The following is a 23,597-nucleotide window of genomic DNA, read 5'->3' as shown; positions in this document are numbered from 1 at the left end:
ACTTATTTATTTGACAGAGATAGAGACAGCCAGCGAGAGAGGGAACACAAGCAGGGGGAGTGGGAGAGGAAGAAGCAGGCTCATAGCAGAGGAGCCTGATGTGGGGCTCGATCCCACAACACCGGGATCACGCCCTGAGCCGAAGGCAGACGCCTAACCACTGCGCCACCCAGGCGCCCCCATGACTACTTTTTAAAAATATGTTTGACATGATGTATCATGGGGCCACCAAAGAGTTAGCGACCAAAAATACATAGTACATACATACATACATACATATATACATGGACTTAACATAGTCCCACGTGATGCTCCCTGAGTTGGCAAAAGGCAACTTTCTCAGCCTATCTGGGAGGGGTTGCGTCCTTCCCTGTTGAACGCACACAGACTCAAGGCTGGCTTTATCCCCTGGGCTTGCGGGTTCCAGGAGCACAGCCAGCCATATGGGATTCTAATAACCTATTCTGTCAAGGTCTGCAAAGCCCCTTTACCTTCGATGAGCTACTGCCACATATCAGAGTTTGTGGCTGACACTGGAGTTGAGAGAAGGGACTGTCAGTAACTTCGGGAAGAAGTTAAGAGCGAAATTCTAGGATTCCTTATTGCTATGACTACTGATGAATCACTGTCTTCTTTGGACAGCTGACAGTGAATGGGAGACTGGTCCCTGTCCCATACGTGGGTGGGGACATGGAAGTCAATGTCTACGGCACCATCATGTATGAGATCAGATTCAACCATCTTGGCCACATCTTCATGTTCACTCCACGGAATAATGAGTTCCAGCTGCAGCTCAGCCCCAAGACCTTTGCTTCGAAGACGTATGGTCTCTGTGGTGAGAACATTCTCCTTTGCTCTAGTCTCAGGACTCTGGCCTGCTTGTATTTCTGGGTCTAGTTGATTGTAAGGTTCAGACACTGGCCAGAATGGCCAGGTCTCCAAGCATCAATATGTGGGCACCCAGGGCTACCAATTTTGCCTTTCCCCATCCATCTAGGGATCTGTGACGAGAACGCAGCCAATGACTTTGTGCTGAGGGATGGCACGGTCACCACAGACTGGAGAGCACTTGTCCAGGAATGGACCGTGCAGGAGCCAGGGAAGACATGCCAGCCGATCTCCTGGGAGCAGTGTCCTGTCTCCAGCAGCTCCCACTGCCAGGTCCTCCTCTCAGAATTGTTTGCTGAGTGCCACAAGGTCCTCGCTCCAGCCACCTTTTACGCCATGTGCCAGCAGGACAGTTGCCACCAGGAGCAGGTGTGCGAGGCAATCGCCTTGTATGCCCACCTCTGTCGGACCAAAGGGGTCTGTGTTGACTGGAGGAGGACCAATTTCTGTGGTGAGTCTCCATAGGCGTCCTGTAAAGTTGTGAAGACCAACTAATTGTGGGCTCACTCAATCCTCTCTGGGCCTCATATTCTTTTTCTGGATGATAAAGATCAAATCCCCTGCTTTTCCTATTACCTAGGATCCCATTTAGGATCAAATAAGATGGTAGATGTCTCAGTAATCTGAGTGTAGAATGTCTGTTTAAACAGAAGCGTTTCTGTAGTTCCGACAGAAGTGACTTTAATGTATCGGACACATGGAGGCATCAGCAAAGGATGTTGAAGTGTGAGTGGAATTTTGCCACTGAAATACTAAGAATAATCTTAATTACAAAGACCACGGGATTGCTATGGAGTTTCCTCCCCAAGGTCAGCTCCCCTGTTTGGACTTGGCATTTATTTATCATTTAGCATGTAGGGGATACCATAATGAATCAGATGTGACTCCTGCCTCAGGGGGCGCTAGAGTGAAAAGAACACTGAACTTCACACCCCCCCCCCAATTACTGAATATAATCCCTGACTTTCGCTGGAGGGAAATCAATATATGCAAGCATCTTTGAGTTTCAGAGTTTATTATCATAGAGCTGTCACAGCTCTAACCTGTGGCTGGAGGACTTGGGCACCCTAGTGCCAGCTCAGGGGGTGATCAGTTGTTCTGTGTCTATCTGGACCTTGCGTTCTGCACCTCAGAATGAGATGGTTGGACTAGACAACCCCTAGGTTCCTTCCCGCTCTGCTGTTCTGCCTCATTTCAACTGCCTGCAGATCAAGGGGCAAATGATAGTTCCTGAGTTACCCATAGTCCTTCTCTACCTACTAACTTCTTTGTCTACCCCTGGCTACTTATTGTGCATTTACAGGAACATGCTTGGTGCTCTAAATCCTTAGGCACTCCTGCCACCTGCCTTGGCACCGTGAGAAGGGGCTGAGCAGGCCCAGAGTGGGACAAGTGAATCCTCTTGTACCTTTTCTCCAGGCAACTCTTCCTAGAGTGGATTCCTTATTTAATTTAAGAGGATTTTTTGATTCAATATACCCGTAATCAAAAGAAAAACCCATAAAACTTCTGAAGGCTACACAGCTCACATCATCTGTTAGGATGAACTTTGGCTCAAGTAACAGAGAAGGAAATTCTCTCACACAGTTGATTAGAGGGAGGTGGCTCCAGCTGTTTCTGGGTTTCAAACCGGATTCTAGTTTTTTGCTCTGTCCTCACTTGGGTGTGCTTTTTTTCTCATGGTTTAAGATGGAGCTCTAGCTGTCACATCCAGGTTCCAAACAGCAGCGTGGGGGAAGAAGGGAAAAGGGACAAAGGGCACGCACAGCCGTCCTTTAAAAAAAGATTCCTGGAAACCGCTATTGGTGGCTACACTTGTNCCTGGAAGCCACTATTGGCGGCTACACTTGCGCTTACAGTTCATTGGTCAGAACTGTCATCACGTGACTACAGTTAGCTGCAAGGGAGGTTGGGAAATGTAGTCTGTATTCTGCGGTGAGGTGCCTAACTTAAAAGATTTATGTCTATGGAAAATGCAGGGAATAAAAATGGGTAGAAATTTGCCATTTCTGCTACCATTTCAGCAAGTTTGTCAGATGATCAGCCTCTTTGAAGCAGCTGCACCTCTGTTTCTCTCTGTTGGTGTGGGCTGAGTGTGACATTGTTCTCCGTCCGTAGATATGTCATGCCCACCATCCCTGGTGTACAACCACTGTGAGCGTGGCTGCCCCCGGCTCTGTGAAGGCAATACGAGCTCCTGTGGGGACCATCCCTCGGAAGGCTGCTTCTGCCCCCCAAACCGAGTCATGCTGCAAGGTAGCTGTGTCCCCGAGGAGGCCTGTACCCAGTGCGTCAGTGAGGATGGAGTCCGGCGCCAGGTAGGAGCCTCGGTCCAAAGCCTCCCATGGGGCTACTTCTCCCTTGGGTCGGTAGGGTGAAGTGTTTACCGTGGCTGGTCTCCTCCAACGGTGGCAGCAAAGATCAACTCTTAAGGGGATCTCTGAAGAATAGGGAAGCAGCATGGCCTAATGGCTTTGGAGCAGGACACATCTTGGTTCAAATCCCGGGTCTGTCATATATCAGCTGTGCAAGCAAACACCAAAGTATTAATAACACGTTACCACCACCACCACCACCACTACTACTATCATCATTATATTGATGTAAGTAGAAGGCTACAGGAACCCAGAAGGGGATGGGAAAAGAATATTTATACTAATAGTGGTGTCTACTACGATTATATTATGTAAAGATATATTATGTACCTTGCATTGTACTAAGCCCTATATATTCATTATCCCAACGTTGTTTAAAGGTTTGTTTTGCAGGATATTAACAGTTACTGGTGGTCAAGAGAGTTTAAAGAACACTAGGTAGACAGGTTTCTCTATTGCATCATTCTTTAGAGTTTTTAATGCACTAATGTATGGTGCAAGTATTTAAGAGGGTTTTTGCTTCTCAACCTTATCTGAGCGTGGAACTTGTATGTGTGGTGGAGTGAGTGAACNTTAGAGTTTTTAATGCACTAATGTATGGTGCAAGTATTTAAGAGGGTTTTTGCTTCTCAACCTTATCTGAGCATGGAACTTGTATGTGTGGTGGAGTGAGTGAACGTGTGTGTGTGTGTGTGTGCGCGTGTGCGTGTGTGTAGCATCCACTTGGACTAGGGTTCCACAGAACACACTGGGGTGTCTTACATCATCTTAGTAAATACTTACAAAATCTTTAAGAGAGAACCAAGGCTTAGAGAGCTTCCTTTACCCATGGACATGGTTTGTAAGTGATGGAGTTGGGAATTGGACTCAGTATTTAAAGCCGTCTGACTCCAAAGAGTGTGTGCTTTCCGTTGTATGACAATGCCTTTTTGCTAGATCTCCTTTGGGCTAATCTTCTTGGGAGTCGTGGAGTCACCATTTCCTGCAGCCCTCTATGGGTTATTGAGCGCATTTTGAAAAGATACCAGACTCTCCCCCGTCTTGGCCTAAGATGGCAGTCATAGCTTCAAAGTTGACAACACGTACATTTGTAGTAGCTGGCATGTGTGTCTGTGCACATGTGGATGTGTGCAGGGGTCCCATCCTTCCTCTCGGACAGTCATACTGCAGAGCAAGGTACAGGGAGAGCAGATTTGGCTTCTAGCAAAGGAGAGTGTATTCTGTAATCAGGGGCTACACCCCAGAACTAACGTCGCCATCATCTTCAAGGAGGACTTTAATCACTAAGTGAACCAGGTGAGGTGACTCACTATATTTAATCACAGCTAGGAGAACTCAGGGTAAAGCTAGCTGACCAATCTAGAGAATGATGAATACAGTAATTTCAATAACTACACTATTCTGCCCCCGACATTGTTAGCCACAAAATGGATCATTTTCTTTGATTCTCCCCAAAACTCCATAGGGTCATTATTACATGTGCCATTGAATGGGTAAGGAAATGGAGGCTCAGATGGCAGGAGGTGATAAAACTGGGGTTCCTATCCATGACATCAGGGCATCCTATAGCGTCCTAGCCCTGCCTTCAATCCCATTGGAACTGTGAGCTAAACTTTGAGCTAACTGTGTGTGGAAGCACGGGCGTTCATCCAGCTATTACTGGATGGCTCTCATCTGCTCTGTTTCATTATTGGGCTTTATCCTGGTGGACCCCATTTTCTCTCACTGTGGAGTAGATGAATTAGGAGGGAAGACCAGTCACACTCGACCTCCGTATTTCAACTTGCCAAATGAAATAGCTGCCTGTCCCGTAATATTCTCCAAAACGCTTACATTGCTCTCCCTGATCTGCACACTCCTGGGGTCCCTCCCGCTGGGCTCGAAGGGTAGGTACCATTTACATGTGGTGTCAGCACCCAGTGGTACTTTCAGCTGGATTTGCTGGTAGTGGGAAGATGCTCTCAGAGGGAGGCAGAAATGGTCTCTACCCTCTTCTTTGGCATTCTGCAATGAGAAGGAAGCTGAGGTTTGTAAAGCGTTTCTGGTTCCCTGAGTGTCATTTAGCTGCAGGGTGCTGAGAGCTGGAAGTGAATTGTATCTTAGTGTCTCCACCCACCCCCTCTGACTCGATTTCTCCTCACCACTCCCCTCACCTTCCATCCAACACATTGGAATATCCATCTGAGCTGTGTGGAGACTGCTCCCACGTAGTGCAATATTTTGGACATAGAAACGGTCTTATAAATATATTTCAGAACCTAGTGACATTAAAATTAATCAAAAACCATGAAGGGAACAAAGCCAGTTCTGGTTTATTTCAGGAAATACAGTTTAAATGGATGAAAACAAATATCTGATCAGCCACCTGCAATTTCAGCTTTTCCATTCAGAGAAAGAATAAAAATCTAACACGAAGAACATTTCCATTAAATGGAATTTCTTTAACCGAGAAATAAAGCCTAGACAGCTTTTCTTCAGGGAAATAATCCAGGGTATAAGTCTCTGGTGGTAACTTCGGAAGGGCAAAATATTTACCAGTTTCCATAGCTCTTGTTTATTTTACAGAACGCAGTGTAAACGTGTGAGCCTTTGTGGCCGGCTCAGAGGGGATCTGGCCGAGCCCTGGCAGTCCATCTCCGGGTTGGGGGATGTGCGGGGCAGCCAGGACCGCCTCCATCACCCAGACTGAGCGCCTGGATTCTGCGCTTCCTCCGCGGTCTCTGCTTTCGTGGCGGCCCAGCGCTTACATTTTCCTGCATCTTCCCCCAGATCCTTGGCTGGGGTGGGTGGTGCATGGTCACTTGCTGTGTCCCTCCCCTGACCCAGGGCTTTGAAGACTTCAGTTTTCCCTTACCATATTCTCTGTAGGCCGTTCTTTTGTCGTCTTTATTGAATTTAGAACTGCAGCCAGTTCTCATTCCTGTTCGGTCCTGGGACTAGTCCGCCTGGCCCTGAAACCCTGTGGGTGAGACAGGACGGGCTGGAGTTGGCCTGTCCTGGTGCAGGACTGCCACCTGCTGGCGCGTCTGCTGCATCACCGGACAGGTGATGCCGCTGCAGAGCCGGAGGCTGGTGCTTTTAGTTTAGGGCCTTCCCAGGGACAGTAGGTTCTGTCCCCTGCCTCGGGCACGCCTCATTAAAGCTTCCTGGGGAAATAAAAATTCCTGGAAGAGGAGGCTTAACACCTGATTTTGGCCACCTATTGTGGTCGATTGCTCACTCTCAGGATCGTGGAAAAGTATTATTTTTTCCTTGAATTTAGATACCTAAATTTCACATTAAAGAAGAGAAAAAAAAACCCAATCATTAANGGATCGTGGAAAAGTATTATTTTTTCCTTGAATTTAGATACCTAAATTTCACATTAAAGAAGAGAAAAAAAACCCCAATCATTTAAAAAAAAATATGATCCTCTCCTTTCTTGTCTCGTCACTTTGCCATTGAAAGGTTTAAATATAGATCCCTTGATTGGCCATTTTCTTGGCATCATCATCTGTGCAAAAAGCAGGAAAGAGGCAGGACGGAGCCAGGCCTGGGGAGATGTGAGATGTCCCCCTCCTCCTTTCGCTCCCAAGCCTCTGAGGCCAGCACCCTGGGCCTTCCGTGGACCTTCCCAGCCCCTAGGAGAGCACTGGGCTCCTGGCACCGGCTCCTGGCTTCTCCATGCTGCTCACTGTCACCAGGGTTGTCCTTATTCTGCACTCCTCTCTCTGAGGCAGGGTCTTGCTCACAAAGTGTCGGGGTGCACCTTGCCTACCATGTTAAACACCACTATGCCCTGAAGTGAACAGGGAAGGCCTCTAGAATCTTCTAGACATCCACAAGGACCTCCCATCCTCTGTTCCCACTCAGAATTCCTTCTCCTTCCCTCTGCCTGGGTCCTTCCCAGCCAGCACAGGTGCACCTTTGTGAGGTCTTTCTGGAGCATCCCAGCCTTCATGAACATTTCTTTCACTGTGGCTCTTGTAGTTCTCATTTTTAAAAACAGCTTATTGAGGTATATCTTACATACAGTAAACAGCACCTATTTAAAGTGTACAATTTGATGAGTTTTGACATATGCACATTCCCATAAAGCCATCATCACAATCAAGGTAACGAACATTTCCATCAGCCCCCAGAGTTTCCTTTGAATGCATCCCAAGCCCCCATCTTCCATCCACAGGCAGCCACTGCTCTTACATTTTCTGGAATTTTCTATAAATGGAATCATGCAGTGTGTACTCCTTTTTTTTTTTTTTGCCTGTGTTCGTTCACTCAGCATGGTGCTCTTGAGATCCCTTCATCTTCCATGTTTCCACAGTTTCTTTTCATGGCTGAGTAATATGCCACGCTGTGAATGTATCACAAGTCATTTCTCTCATTTAACTTTTCATCGATGAGTCTTATTTCCTCAGTTTGAGTGTCAGCTGTTTGAGGGCTAGGATGGGGTATTCGGTCCCCACCCTTCCCAGCCCTGGCAGGGTGACCGGCCTGTGGCAGGCCCTGTGATTACTGACGAAGGCAGCTAGAGTGCAGAAAGCACGTGGTGTCCGGGGCCAGAATGCCAGGTTCAATCCTGGGCCGTACCTCCAGGTCACGCTCCTTGTCTGTGTCTCCATGCATCATTTTTAAGTGTAGATAGTGTATNTACTGACGAAGGCAGCTAGAGTGCAGAAAGCACGTGGTGTCCGGGGCCAGAATGCCAGGTTCAATCCTGGGCTGTACCTCCAGGTCACGCTCCTTGTCTGTGTCTCCATGCATCATTTTTAAGTGTAGATAGTGAGAGTGNCTGACGAAGGCAGCTAGAGTGCAGAAAGCACGTGGTGTCCGGGGCCAGAATGCCAGGTTCAATCCTGGGCCGTACCTCCAGGTCACGCTCCTTGTCTGTGTCTCCATGCATCATTTTTAAGTGTAGATAGTGTATCTTCCCTGATACAGATATTGTAAGCAGTATAAAGTGAATAAATGTAAAGCCCTTAGAAAGATATCTTGAACATATTTAATAGTAGTTATTTCTGGGAAGCAGTAGAGCATGGTGTCAAAAAGACGGCTTGTGGGTTCGTCTAGTGGCTCCACTGCTGTGATGGTGTGACCTTAAGCAGGGGCCTCAGCTTTCTCATTTGACAAGCTCTCTCATCATATGGATGTCCTCACCAGGGGGCTGCAGTGAGGATTAAATGAGTCATTTATATAAAACTCATAGAACAGGGGTGCCTGCATGGCTCAGTCCATTCAGCGGCTGCCTTCAGCTCAGGTCATGATCTCGGGATCCTGGGCTTGAGCCCTGTGTCAGGGCTCCCCGCTCAGTGGGAAGTCTGCTTCTCCCTCTCCCTCTGCACCCCCTCCCCAGCTTGCACTCTCTCTGTCTTTCAAATAAATAAAATCTTTAAAAAAACCCCATAGAACAGTGGTACATAGCAAACGCTCTTCAGACATTGGCTGGTATTATATACTGAGTGAGGGAAGGTGTCAAGGTCAGAGGGTTTAATCCTGGAGGAGGACTGGCAGTTTGGGGGAGGGGTGTTTTCCTTGGAAGCCTCAGATTTTCCTTCTCAGCTGACTGAGACGGAATAAGTAAGACCTTCTTGACCTGCGAATTTTTTAACCTTTAAGCTACTGCATAAGAATGTGTTTATTCACGGGTGGGCAATTTATTTTATTTTATTATTTTATTTTATTTTTACTTAAATTCAATTAATTAACATATAATGTATTATTAGTTTCAGAGGTAGAGGTCAATGATTCATCAGTCTTATATAATACCCAGTGCTCATTACATCATATCCCTCCTTAATGTCTATCACCCAGTTATCCCATCCCCCCACTCACTGCCCTTCCAGCAACCCTCAGTTTGTTTCCTATGATTAAGAGTCTCTTATGGGTTGTCTCCCCCTCTGATTTCATCTTGTTTTATTTTTTTTTCTCTCTTCCCCTATGATCCTCTGTTTTGTTTCTTAAATTCTACATGTGAGTGAGATGATATGATGTCTTCCTCTGATTGACTTATTTTGCTTAGCATAATACCCTCTAGGTCCATCCATATAGTTGCAAATTGCAAGATTTATTTTTTTTTGATGGCTGAGTAATAGTCCATTGTGTATACATACAAGTCTTCTTTATCCATTCATCTGTCAATGGACATCTGGACTCTTTCCATAGTTTGACTATTGTGGACATTGCTGCCATAAACATTGTGGTGTAGGTGCCCCTTCGGATCACTACATTTGTATCTTTGGGGTAAATTCCTAGTAGTGCAATTGCTGGATCATAGGGTAGCCCTATTTTCAACTTTCTGAGGAACCTCCATACTGTTTTCCAGAGTGGCTGCACCAGCTTGCATTCCCACCAACAGCATAAGAGGGTGCCCTTTTCTCAGGGGCGGGTAATTTACACATGAATTCCGTTTTAACTCTGAATTTGACTCTCTGGCTGAGTGTAGAGGGATTCCTGGTCCTGGCTCAGTGGTCCCCATCTGTGCTGGTCACAGTCTGCACAGCTGAGGTGGGCCTCGGTGCCCTCCCTTTGCAGGTGAGGAAACCGGCCCGGGGAGTGAAGCCCTACATCGGAGTTCAGGGCTGCTCTCTGGTCTCCCGCCACTCCCAGTACCAACAGTGTGTCGAGTCTGAGAGTCTTGCTGTCCTCCCCTCCACCCCTTCCTGCCCCATACATGCCTTACCAATTCTAGGAATAAATGGAATCTCAAGCTGCCCCCCGCCGGCCCCCGCCAGCTTCAGCTTGGGAAATGGCCAGCCGTGTAGCACGGGAATGGGGAATGCTCGCCTTCCTGCCCTGGCTCAGTTTTAGCGCCCCTGGTGCTTCTCCAGCTCTTCCCTCTCAGAGCCTCCCCCTGCCTTTCGGTGTGTGTTCATCTGTGCGGCTCTCAGGGAGGCACAGCTTGGGCACTGCCCTCCGAGGGGAGACAGGGCCAGAGGTGGGGGTGATGACTTCCACGACCTCCGTCCGAGGCTTTGCGCCCCCAGTGTCCTGGGCCCTCTCTGAAGCTTGTTTCCCTTCAGTTCCTGGAAAGCTGGGTCCCAGCTCACCAGCCCTGCCAGATCTGCATGTGTCTCAGTGGGCGGATGGTCAATTGTACGTCGCAGCCCTGCCCCACGGCCAGAGGTGAGTTCCCCATGCACCCCCCTCCCTGCTGCTCCTGGAAGCGGAAGGACTCCCTGGAGGCCCTGGCCACCCCATGTGCATACCTGGGGGCCAGATACAAACATCTGTTTCCTCCCCCCCTCCTGCTCCACCCACCTGGAGTAGACACTCTCAGAGGTTAGTCCTGTCCCTCGGCCCATCCCCAGCTTGGCCTTCAGACTCAGAGTCTCCAGGAGGGCACATTTGAGGAGGCTGCCAGGACACACTGGGGAGACTTACTTGTCAGAGGCCCTATTGGTCTGATTCCTGGTGGGCCTCCCATGCAGGGCCTGTGCTGGTTTTCTGCAACATTTTGGAGGCCGCAGGCTGCACCATTGTTGATGTCTCTGACTTCTGTGGCATTCTCCCTCAGCTCCCATGTGTGGCCCGTGTGAAGTGGCCCGTCTCCGCCAGAATGCAGAGCAGTGCTGCCCGGAGTATGAGTGTGGTATGTGTCCCGCCTTGGGCCAGACCCCGGCCCCAGCCCCAGGTGACCCATGCGGCAGGTGCTAAAAGGCGCGTGTGGGCTTAGGCACAGGGTGTACCAAAGGAGGGGGGTAAGGGCTGACTGGCTCTTCCAAAAAAAAAATGGCAGGAGTAACCTCTGGAAAGTAGGATTTGCTTCCGAGGAAAATTCTGCAGTGAATTATTAAATGCAAGGTTTGAAAGCATTAAAAAAAAAAAAAAGAATGGGGTAATATCTGGTGGGGGGCAGTGCGGAGATTTACTGAAGAAAAGGTCGTGCCGAAGTCACTCGTGTGCCTTTTCGAGAAAATCCTGAGGATACTAGATATAGAGAAGGCCACACACAGGGCACCTTGATTTCAGCAAGTGATTCGTCAAAGGGTTTCATTACAGGTTTGCAAACTCCACGGTGAGTAATGGGCTGAATAAATAGTGCAATGAGATGAGTCCAGAGCTGATGGAATTATGGTTAACATGGCAGGAAATCTCCAATGCCCTGTCGCTGTCCTGGCCAACATGGTTATTAATTGTACGGATGAGGACATAAAGCACAGGCGTGTCAAATTTGCAGTGATGCAAATCTTTGAGCGAGAGCAGATAGATCAAGTGACAGTCCAGGGGTCTAAAAAAGAATGAAATCATCTGAGAAATTTATTAATGCTGATGAAATTTATAAGGCATAAATAGAAGTCTTAACGTAGAGGAAGATGTGGCTTGAGACAAACTCGTGGAAAATGGGTCTCAGAATGTTCACGGTAGAGAGAACTGGGGCATCCTTAGTTCAGGCCCCTCATTTTATAGATGTGATTGAGCTTCTACGATGAGCCAGACACTTTGCTTCCGTTATTTCATGACACCTTGGGACTGACCCTGGAAGGTAGCCTTCCCCACCTTGCAGAAGATAAGACTGAGGCCCAGAAAGTTCAGGTGACATGGCTGAGATCTGGAAGTCCCAGCAGTGACAAGAGTAATCGACATGAGCTTATCACATGACTCGGATCTGTCTGTCTGTCTCTCTCTCTACCTGTCACTTCTCTCCTTTGCTCCCTCCACCTCCAGCCCCATCTCATCATCATCACGTACCTATCACAGTAGAAGTCTGCNTAATAGTCCATTGTGTATACATACAAGTCTTCTTTATCCATTCATCTGTCAATGGACATCTGGACTCTTTCCATAGTTTGACTATTGTGGACATTGCTGCCATAAACATTGTGGTGTAGGTGCCCCTTCGGATCACTACATTTGTATCTTTGGGGTAAATTCCTAGTAGTGCAATTGCTGGATCATAGGGTAGCCCTATTTTCAACTTTCTGAGGAACCTCCATACTGTTTTCCAGAGTGGCTGCACCAGCTTGCATTCCCACCAACAGCATAAGAGGGTGCCCTTTTCTCAGGGGCGGGTAATTTACACATGAATTCCGTTTTAACTCTGAATTTGACTCTCTGGCTGAGTGTAGAGGGATTCCTGGTCCTGGCTCAGTGGTCCCCATCTGTGCTGGTCACAGTCTGCACAGCTGAGGTGGGCCTCGGTGCCCTCCCTTTGCAGGTGAGGAAACCGGCCCGGGGAGTGAAGCCCTACATCGGAGTTCAGGGCTGCTCTCTGGTCTCCCGCCACTCCCAGTACCAACAGTGTGTCGAGTCTGAGAGTCTTGCTGTCCTCCCCTCCACCCCTTCCTGCCCCATACATGCCTTACCAATTCTAGGAATAAATGGAATCTCAAGCTGCCCCCCGCCGGCCCCCGCCAGCTTCAGCTTGGGAAATGGCCAGCCGTGTAGCACGGGAATGGGGAATGCTCGCCTTCCTGCCCTGGCTCAGTTTTAGCGCCCCTGGTGCTTCTCCAGCTCTTCCCTCTCAGAGCCTCCCCCTGCCTTTCGGTGTGTGTTCATCTGTGCGGCTCTCAGGGAGGCACAGCTTGGGCACTGCCCTCCGAGGGGAGACAGGGCCAGAGGTGGGGGTGATGACTTCCACGACCTCCGTCCGAGGCTTTGCGCCCCCAGTGTCCTGGGCCCTCTCTGAAGCTTGTTTCCCTTCAGTTCCTGGAAAGCTGGGTCCCAGCTCACCAGCCCTGCCAGATCTGCATGTGTCTCAGTGGGCGGATGGTCAATTGTACGTCGCAGCCCTGCCCCACGGCCAGAGGTGAGTTCCCCATGCACCCCCCTCCCTGCTGCTCCTGGAAGCGGAAGGACTCCCTGGAGGCCCTGGCCACCCCATGTGCATACCTGGGGGCCAGATACAAACATCTGTTTCCTCCCCCCCTCCTGCTCCACCCACCTGGAGTAGACACTCTCAGAGGTTAGTCCTGTCCCTCGGCCCATCCCCAGCTTGGCCTTCAGACTCAGAGTCTCCAGGAGGGCACATTTGAGGAGGCTGCCAGGACACACTGGGGAGACTTACTTGTCAGAGGCCCTATTGGTCTGATTCCTGGTGGGCCTCCCATGCAGGGCCTGTGCTGGTTTTCTGCAACATTTTGGAGGCCGCAGGCTGCACCATTGTTGATGTCTCTGACTTCTGTGGCATTCTCCCTCAGCTCCCATGTGTGGCCCGTGTGAAGTGGCCCGTCTCCGCCAGAATGCAGAGCAGTGCTGCCCGGAGTATGAGTGTGGTATGTGTCCCGCCTTGGGCCAGACCCCGGCCCCAGCCCCAGGTGACCCATGCGGCAGGTGCTAAAAGGCGCGTGTGGGCTTAGGCACAGGGTGTACCAAAGGAGGGGGGTAAGGGCTGACTGGCTCTTCCAAAAAAAAATGGCAGGAGTAACCTCTGGAAAGTAGGATTTGCTTCCGAGGAAAATTCTGCAGTGAATTATTAAATGCAAGGTTTGAAAGCATTAAAAAAAAAAAAAAGAATGGGGTAATATCTGGTGGGGGGCAGTGCGGAGATTTACTGAAGAAAAGGTCGTGCCGAAGTCACTCGTGTGCCTTTTCGAGAAAATCCTGAGGATACTAGATATAGAGAAGGCCACACACAGGGCACCTTGATTTCAGCAAGTGATTCGTCAAAGGGTTTCATTACAGGTTTGCAAACTCCACGGTGAGTAATGGGCTGAATAAATAGTGCAATGAGATGAGTCCAGAGCTGATGGAATTATGGTTAACATGGCAGGAAATCTCCAATGCCCTGTCGCTGTCCTGGCCAACATGGTTATTAATTGTACGGATGAGGACATAAAGCACAGGCGTGTCAAATTTGCAGTGATGCAAATCTTTGAGCGAGAGCAGATAGATCAAGTGACAGTCCAGGGGTCTAAAAAAGAATGAAATCATCTGAGAAATTTATTAATGCTGATGAAATTTATAAGGCATAAATAGAAGTCTTAACGTAGAGGAAGATGTGGCTTGAGACAAACTCGTGGAAAATAGGTCTCAGAATGTTCACGGTAGAGAGAACTGGGGCATCCTTAGTTCAGGCCCCTCATTTTATAGATGTGATTGAGCTTCTACGATGAGCCAGACACTTTGCTTCCGTTATTTCATGACACCTTGGGACTGACCCTGGAAGGTAGCCTTCCCCACCTTGCAGAAGATAAGACTGAGGCCCAGAAAGTTCAGGTGACATGGCTGAGATCTGGAAGTCCCAGCAGTGACAAGAGTAATCGACATGAGCTTATCACATGACTCGGATCTGTCTGTCTGTCTCTCTCTCTACCTGTCACTTCTCTCCTTTGCTCCCTCCACCTCCAGCCCCATCTCATCATCATCACGTACCTATCACAGTAGAAGTCTGCAGGAATGGGGGGCGCCCGCATAATAGTGACCTTGCTGACCTCTGAGGGGCTGTCTGTCTCTCTTTCCTGGCCTCAGTGTGTGACCTGCTGAGCTGTGACCTGCCCCCGGCTCCTCCCTGTGAAGGTGGCCTCCAGATGACCCTGACCAATCCTGGCGAGTGCAGACCTAACTTCACCTGTGGTAAGGCTCTGTGGATGAGGAGGGAGCGTGGCTCCTGTCTGCTGGCCTGGGGAAGGTGTCCTGTATTTTAGTTCGTTGAAAGCTGGGCTTTGGATACCTCTGGAACAGAGGGGGTAAGATCACACCTGGATTGAACCTTCCTAGCCATGGGCTGCTGCGGCATACCAGGTGTGGGCATCTCCCTCTTGAGCTGCATTAAGAGACAGTTGGGCCTGAGATGGAGAAGCCACCAGATCCAACCTTCACTTACTCCCATCCCCCCACACACCACTGAGGGGAGGGAATGTTCCTTTGGTTTGTCCTCATCGCTAGATCTTATTCCCAAACAGATGTGTCAGTTCCCCCCCCCTTTGTAGAGCTACTGAATCACCAAATAGTATCATGTAAGCATAAGGTTGGGCTAAAGTAAGACATGGCAAGGAACACAATTGCTCAGTAGCCTCTATGTCAAGTGGACTTCCTGTCCTGTTGATCTAGGGTCTCACTTGAGCTCCTAGATGTAAGACCTGGAGGGTAAGAGGAGACCTTCTTGTATTTGAAGGAAGTTGGGATGAGGCGACGAGGCAAAGGACACAGGGAGGGGATTGGCATTCATAAAATGACATCGTGGGTTTGACACAGTTGCTAGCACTCTTTCATTCAACATTGTTGGAGGATCTAAAACGACAGGGCATTCATTGTTCTAGGTACCGAGCTGGGGCTAGGAGCACAGAAGCTACCAGCTTATAAGAATGCTTGCCAGTGCATGGTGCGCCCAGGCCTGTCTGGGTCTTAGAGATTCGATGATTGCTGTCTCCGAGATTCTATAGCTGGAAGGACCCTCCTCCTTCATAGAGCGGAGACCAGGCAGTTTTCACTTCTCCTCCATTAGAATTCCTAGCTTCCCATTTCTCCTTTTGGTTAATGTTCCTATTTTTCCTGCAGACTAACTGCTTTTTGGGATGATTGAAAATCCCACAATTCCCAAGCTGGGCTCAGGGGCATTTCTGATTTAATATTCTGGGGTCTGGAGTTTCCTGGGATCTTATATCATAGCTGAATACTTATGAACCCTGGCTAAAGGCACTGGCCAGTGTGGCAGGACGGGGGCATCACCTCATGCTGCCCCTCAGCCTGCAGGAAGGATGAGTGCAGAAGGGAGTCCCCGCCCTCTTGCCCCCCACATCGGACACCGACCCTTCGGAAGACCCAGTGCTGTGATGAGTACGAGTGTGCCTGCAACTGTGTCAACTCCACGGTGAGCTGCCCGCTGGGGTACCTGACTTCGGCCATCACCAACGACTGTGGCTGCACCACGACAACCTGCTTCCCTGACAAGGTAGGGGCTGCTTCGTTAGGTCTGGGAGGTGGCCAGACATTTGCTCCTCATGAACTATTTGCCTACCGAACCTTCCCCTCCTGCCCAAACCGAGTACTTGAATGGTGGGTGAGGAGTCAGCATTCCATCACAGCCTAAATGGACATTTAATGAGCTCAGGAGGTATTTCGAGAGAACCTACCGTGTTCTCAGCATGGCTAGGTGCTAAGGTTACAAGCAAGCTATAAGACACGGTCCCCACCATCAAAGAGCTTATTTTGTAGGTTAGCTAAGGAACTAATATGATTGTATGAATTATTAGTTAATAGTTTACTCTATTCATTTGTTAATTGCTATCAATTCATCCATCTATCTATCCATCTATACTTCCATCCGTCCATCCATCCATCCATCCATCCATCCATCCATCCATCCAATATTTACTGAGCAATAACTATGTTCTGGCAGAGCTGGAGCTTTGTTAGCTGTTATGGGAGAAACATAAGATGCAGACGACTTATGATCTTGCTAGTATATGGAAGACTATAAATGAGCTACAGTAAGGGCAAGGTCTGGTACAGCTTGTAAAGGCAAGTAGCGGTCTTCTGGGGGAGAGAGGCCCCAAGATGAGCTATTGTGAGCCAGAACTGCAGCAGGAAGACCTGGGCACACTTGCAGCTGCTGGGTTATTGACAGTGAGCCCTGGAACGAATGCCAGGGAGAAGCTCTGGACGCTCGCTGCTTACGGGCTGTCATTGCCTCCAGACCTTTTTGGTGAATAGAGCTTGAAAATGTATTTTAAAGAGGACAAAGCTCATGCATTCATAGTGACATTTCAGGTTCACATTCAATTGTAAGGTTTTTCTTACCCTCTTTGATTTATCCTTCTACCACTTGTCTTCTAAGGTGCACACACTGGCTTCCTAAGATGATTGACATAATTAGTTTTTCGCTTTATATTACAATGTGCCTAGAATAGTCTCGAAAATAACAATGCCAATATTATCGCTAACAATTTAAAGCAATTGAGAGAGGTTTAAGATTTCTTTGCAGCTCTTTATTTAGCCTAGGAACATAACTCATTAGGCATACATGGTCAAAATCCTGGGTTTTAAAGTTATTTGAAATAATTATTTTCCTTGTGTGCTCTTGCCAGTGCTTTGATTTATAGTTAATCAGATATTTCAGTTTGTTTTCCATTTTTAGTGCTTGCTTTTACTTCCTTTTTGATTTACTCTTTTGTTACGTGAACGACTCCGTGGCATAATAACATAGTTACTCATAATGCTGTAACAAATAGCTTCTCACAAGTGCCATTTTGTATTTTGGGCCGTGTGTCTTTTGAGATAGATTCCTGGAAGTGAGATTCTGGGTGGTAACATTTTCTAGCAGGCTTCTTAATGAGAACAAGGGTTCTCATTTAATTTCATTATATAGCAGCTGGAAGAAGGAGCAGGTAAAGGATAGTGGCTTATAAATACTTGTACTGTTAATGATGTGTATGAATGAGGGTGGAGACCTGTTCACAGCTTCAGAGGACAGGTTTGGGATTATGTCAAAACTGTCATTAAGTGCCCTGATCAAACAGCACTTCATTCTTACAGAATAAAGTCTGAGTATTATATTCAGCCTGGCTTTACACATTCTGATCCCAATCAACCTTTTAAACTTCATTTCCCATATCCCTTCTGTAGCCTATAGTTTTTCCAAGTAGGATAGTTTGTCTCTCAAACATGTCCCATTCTTTGTGCCCCAGATTCTTTTCCTCGTTATGTTCCTGTCATCTGTGGGCCTCAAGGGAGTGCTCGTTCATAGCCCCCACTCACCTTCAGCCCACTCCTAATGGGACAGAGGGCTACGTGTGGATGGGTGCTAAGTCCAAGGACTTCACTGGGTCTGACGATTAGGGAACAGTTTTCTGTGTGACATGGGAGGGAGTTAAATGCAGTTAAGGTGGTGACAAAACTGGGTTAAGGCAGCGAAGTGAGTTGATTCTGAGCCTGTGGTCCAAGAAGGACTCACCAGGGGCCACTCGCATACACCAGCAATGGCTCTCAAAGGCTGGTGAGCAGGGAAGGGAAGGGGGCAGAACCTTTTTCATAAACATCCCTCCAGGTGGGCAGAGACCATGTTGGTTTTACACGCTGCTGTATTCTCAGCACCTACAGCAGCTTCCAACACATAGTAGGTGCTTCCTAACCTCTTGTTGAAATGAACAGAATGAGTTGGCTCATCGTAACCTTGTGTCTGCAGGTGTGTGTCCACCGAGGCACTGTCTACCCTGTGGGCCAGTTCTGGGAGGAAGGCTGTGACGTGTGCACCTGCACCGACTTGGAGGACTCTGTGATGGGCCTGCGCGTGGCCCAGTGCTCCCAGAAGCCCTGTGAGGACAACTGCCGGTCGGTAAGGGGCACAGAGGGGCTGGCCACTGCCTGGAGCCGTCAGGGCAGCAGGGGGTTGGGGGGCGGTCCTTGGAAGGGGCAAGAAAGCCCCTTTTAGTAACTTCTGGTTCCAGCCCAGAGGTAAGAGGAAGGAGGGGCCTGGGGCTGGGGCTGAGTGAAAGAAGGCATGAGGAGAGGAATGCTATGCCATCCTGCTATGAGTCCGTCCTTCTGTGAGTCCGTCCTTGGCTAATGGCCATGTTGGTTGTATGGTCTTGAGTCCAGAGGCTGTGGCGTTGGTTTGAGCAGAAATTGGATTTAATGCCTACAAAGAAGGATCTGATTTTTCCCATGTCTTCCCCCTCAGACATCACCTCAGCCTGCCCCGAGAACAGACACACGTTCTGATTTTTCTGAGGTTCCCCCAGTTTCAATGTCCTACAGCGTATCTACACAGATTGGTGATTTTTTAGACCACATTTCTAATTCGTGGGACAGAAAATATGATCCCTGCTGCCCCAATTCAGTTTTTAATTCTTCTGGTGGTGGCCTGCCCCCTAAGGCTCCTGTGTGCTCTGAGATACTCTATTCTTGCACATTTCAGACTGATGAGACCCTAGAAAGAAGGGAACACTGGTGTGCAGGGAGAATTGTGGGTCAAATTCTGGCACTGTTATTATTCCTTCAGTGTTATCAGGAGATGATGATGGTAAGAGAGGAGTAGCCAGGGAAGACAAGGACATACGTCTTGTGCTTGTCTTCATAACAGCAGTGGAGATAATGCTCCTGATGCTGGATGGGAAGTGGGTGGTTTGATGATGGAAGGGAGGGCCTGAGTGCGAATCCTGAAGTGGGAGAGTCTACTCAGCTCGTCTGCTCTCTACCTGCCTTGCTGGTACCGAGGAGGAGTGGAGTTTTGAGGCACCCTTGGGAGAGGATGATGCGGTGGTATCCAGGCATGTCCACTGGGGACGCTGAGTTTTGGAAACCTATTGGTCTCTATCCACTCCCACAGGCCAGGGGACGGTGATGGAAAGAACTTGCTATCAAGCAAGAGAGTGCTGCTTAGAGGTCATTTTTATAAAACCAGCACCCAGTGTGTGTATGTATATATATAATTTTAAGATTTTATTTATTTGACAGAGAAAATGTGAGGCAAGGGAGGGGCAATCAGAGAAGGGAGAGGGAAAATCTCAAGCCAACTCCATGTGAAGCCTGGAACCCAACACGGAGCTTGATCTCCTGACCCTGAGATCATGACTTGAGCCGAAATCAACAGTCAGTTGGTTAACCAACTGAGCCACCCAAGCACCCCAGCACCCAATATATTTTGTGTATTAGTAAAGAGTTTTGATTGCAAAGAACAGACTCCACTCAAGCTAGCTAAAATTAAAAGGGGATTTATGGAAGAGACAGGGAATCTCTCAGAAATGAAATGCAGGAGATGTGAGTGGGCACCACCGTCATACAACATTACTCTTCATTTGTCCCACGAGCCCCTGTCTCTGCTTCTCTCTGCCCATCTGTTCCAGCTCCTCCCTGCAGGCTGATTGCCTCTGGGAGGAAGTTTTGCTTTCTTGTAAATTTCCTTTGCACGTGGCTTTATTGAATCTGGCTTCAACTCAATGTGGCTTTGCACACCCAGGGTTCATCCCTGTCTAACCTGACATATTCAGTCTTTGTGTTCCATACAGTAACTTCTCAGGAAGAAAATTGATGGGCTCAGCTCAGCCTATGGATTGGGTCCTTTGTCCTGTTCCCACTCTAGTCCTGTCAACTGTTGGTGGGGGGGTGCAGGTCACATGGTATAAACCTGGCTGCCTAGGGGCTGTGGTGCTGGAGGTAATTTCACAAGGAAGATGGGTACAAAGGTCAGGGGAATGGATGGATGTGGCCCCATGTCTAGATCTCTTGACCGTATGATTGCTTGAGGAAATTGTCTTAGAGACATGCCTGTCTTAGAGACTGAATGTTTACACCTTCTGGGGAGAAGGCGGCCTTGTGGTTTAGTTCCAGCTGAGGGGATGTGGGAGGCTGTATCATGTGTTGAGTTGAGGTGGGAGCTTCGGTGAGTTGAGATGGCCTCAGACTTCATTCTTCAAGGAGGGTAGTATCAGCTCCTGTCTGACTCCAGAGACATTTGGGCTCACTTACCTGAATTCATTTGCTGTCCAGGGTGTGACAACAAGCGAACACAGGAGAACGTTACCCAAAAAAGATAACATTGCCATCACCCTCTGATTGTTCTTTTCTGAAGCCACAGTCTACAGAAATAGACTTTCCCCGATCACCTCCATAGTTCTCAGCTCTTCGTGTCAGAAAAACGTAAAGCTGGCAAGGGGCATTACAGGCTACCCATGTAATTTTGTAGGAGGTCCTACGTGCATATGGCCTTGCTTCCATGTTGGCAGCAAGAGGAATTCCCACTCCTTTGTATAAATCTTGGAAGAGCTTTTCTTTGAAGGCTTATGACTGCCTGATTCCCAACCCTTAGACTCCAGAATCAGACTAAATCATGGAACCTCAGGAACTGTTCTGAGGACCTGAATATCATGCATTGTATTTTATTTATCCTATGATAAATAAATGATTCTCTTCCAGAAGGAAGAAGAGGTAGGGCTGCTCTTCCCACTTGCCAGATAGGATGCAGAGGACTAGCACAGGGAATGAAGTTGCCTATAGTTCTACAGCTCACTCGAAGCCAGTAGCCACGGGAGTGTCCTGACTCCTGGCCCAGGGCCCATTCTGATGGGCTAGTATACTGGCAATACCAGCATTGCAAGGGCCGGTCTGAGGCAGCCAAGAGACAAGGGACCAGAGCTCCATGCCTCCCACCTCCATGTCAGCTGTGGCAACTGTGCTTCAAGGATTGTGCTGCTAAATACATTAGGGATTTATTCTCAGGGGCATCTGTCTTCAGATTAGGTGGATATTAGATGTACTTAGTTCCATTCTTTTTTTTTTTTTGGTAAATATTTATTTATTTATTTATTTGAGAGAGAGAGAGAGAGAGAGCATGAGCAGGAGGGGCAGAGGGAGAGAGAATCCCAAGCAGACTCCCTGTTGAGCACAAATCCTGATGTGAGGCTCAATCCCATGACCCTGAGATCATGACCTGAGCTGAAACCAAGAGTTGGATGCTCAACCGACTGGGCCACCGAGGCACCCTACTTAGTTCCATTCTTAAGGGGGGAACCAGTGAAAACAGGATGGAGAAAAGTAAGGAGAAGGTGTGATATGTAGATTTTAAGCAGGTGTAAGCTAGAGGATTTGGAGGAGCGTGGGAAAAGAAGGAGAGATGACATATAGGTTGAATCCTGGTGGCACAGCAAGGAGATGGGGCTGTTGGAGGCATGGAGGGAATCTTAGAAAGATGGCAGCCAGGAAATTTGGTGGCATGGCTAGGAGTACCTCCGTGTGAGAAGTTGGTGGGGTTTTGAGAACAAGGCCTCTGGTCTGGGAGTTAGCCAACAATGGACAATGTGTTTGCCCGCGATGGGGGGCTGTGCAGCAGCAAACAGGAAGATTATGCGAATCCAGGTGACTCAGCACTCTGAGAGAGGCTCTCAAGAGTGACTCTAGGTTCCTAAAGGGATTAATGACTCTCTTCTGGGCTTTGTTTCTTTTATGGCACTTTGTACATTCTGCTTGTAGTGGAGGGTGTCTAGATTGTACCATCCTAATTTGTTGCCTCCTCCAAAGCACCTAGTACGTCATAGATGCACAACAAATGACTAGAATCTCAGCTGATAAAAGACTGGGGACAGCTCAGTGGGCACTGTTGTGACGCAGGTGGGGATGCAAGTAGGTCCCATGCAGATGGTGTGAAGTTGAGCCAAGTCTCCGGAGTGCTTGCGTTCCCCCAGAGAGAGGCACCGGCGCTGTGTGCGTCTCCTGGCTCGGCTGGCTCATGAGTGTGCTTGTGGAGCAGAGCAGGCTTGGCCTCCACACCCACCCTAGGCAGCTGCAGTCATTCCTTCTCGCTCAAGGACAGAGCTCCAAGATGAAGCATGGTCCTGGGTTCTCTTCCTGTGGCTCCTGGGACACACACTCATAGCAGTGTTTTGCTTATTCTTTGTATATTGCTTCAGAGTTTCCATGGAGGATTTCAGTCCAAGTCCCTAATGCTTTGGCCAGATGGGAGGACCTCCAAGAGGCAAGATGGGCTGGCCTACTTGCAGGACTGTGGTCTTCCTGGCAGGCTTTCTGGAAAGGATCAATCTGTGTACTTTCTTATCTTACTGTGCCCATAAACCACTCGGTAATATCAAGCAATGGCCAAGGGAAACCCAACTCTGCACATTGGTGAGAGGTCAAGGTTCTCATCTTGTAGACGTGGTTGTCCCTGTGAGAGCAGACACTAGATCCCAGGTGTCCTGACTGTTCTTCCCCAGTCACTGAGGGGCCCTAGATTTGGCCATGATAAAGATCAGGCCAGTTAACTGCTGCTGAGTGAGTTCTGGGCTGTCTTAATACTCCCACGGACTGGATCTTGGTCTGAGAGTGGAAGCTTTCAGAGGGCAGGGTTATGTCTCTTCAGCTGGTGTAAGACCTAACTTAGCGACTCAGGGGTTGATGGCTCCTAACCACTTCTTAGCATGATCCTGAGGCTGGTAGATGACACAGATGAAAATGTTCATGCCAACCAGTCTCAGGACACATACAGGGTAGATAAGAACACCTGTGTCTTTGCTCCTGGGCTGTCCTAATCTCTCTCCTTTGTATTTTTCCAGGGCTTCACTTACGTCATCCATGAAGGCGAGTGCTGTGGAAGGTGTCTGCCATCTGCCTGTGAGGTGGTCATCGGTTCACCGCGGGGGGACTCCCAGTCTCACTGGAAGAATGTAGGTGTGGGGCCCAGGCTGGTAGAAAGGAGGGTAGTGACCTGACCAGCTTGGTTGGCCACTCTGTGGTTCAGTGCTGGCTTTGATTTCATCCCCCACCCTTTGGTCTCCCCACAGGGAGTTGCATCTAGCTGTGGTATTATCCACATGTTCCTTGGGGTTACTTTGCCCTTTATAGGAACAGTTGAGATTGCCTCAGACTTCCTATTTGGTGGATTTGGGGAGAGGCCCAGTTCCTTCCCTAAGAGTTCTGTGAACTCCTGGGGGATTTGCGTCCTCCTGTTTACCTGGGAATCGGAGGTCGGCTTCCCCTGAGTGCTTG

At 48.7% G+C, this 23,597-nt stretch overlaps 1 protein-coding gene across 1 annotated transcript in view; it reads left to right on the top strand.

Moving 5' to 3' along the window:
- VWF (von Willebrand factor) overlaps positions 1 to 23,597 on the top strand; it is a 138,439-nt gene that overhangs the window by 102,045 nt on the left and 12,797 nt on the right. The window contains exons 32-40 of the mRNA XM_034645977.1: positions 643 to 835; positions 998 to 1,339; positions 3,007 to 3,206; positions 10,262 to 10,364; positions 10,756 to 10,830; positions 14,649 to 14,753; positions 15,866 to 16,071; positions 18,304 to 18,453; positions 23,165 to 23,275. Coding sequence (XP_034501868.1) covers positions 643 to 835; positions 998 to 1,339; positions 3,007 to 3,206; positions 10,262 to 10,364; positions 10,756 to 10,830; positions 14,649 to 14,753; positions 15,866 to 16,071; positions 18,304 to 18,453; positions 23,165 to 23,275 — 1,485 coding nt within the window. The remainder of the gene's footprint in view (positions 1 to 642; positions 836 to 997; positions 1,340 to 3,006; positions 3,207 to 10,261; positions 10,365 to 10,755; positions 10,831 to 14,648; positions 14,754 to 15,865; positions 16,072 to 18,303; positions 18,454 to 23,164; positions 23,276 to 23,597) is intronic.

The sequence above is a fragment of the Ailuropoda melanoleuca genome, chromosome 16 (assembly GCF_002007445.2).
Source record: "Ailuropoda melanoleuca isolate Jingjing chromosome 16, ASM200744v2, whole genome shotgun sequence".
In the NCBI taxonomy this organism is placed as follows: Eukaryota; Metazoa; Chordata; class Mammalia; order Carnivora; family Ursidae; genus Ailuropoda; species Ailuropoda melanoleuca.
The sequence above is the reverse complement of the archived record's forward strand: the minus strand, read 5'-3'. Positions and strand labels throughout refer to the sequence as shown.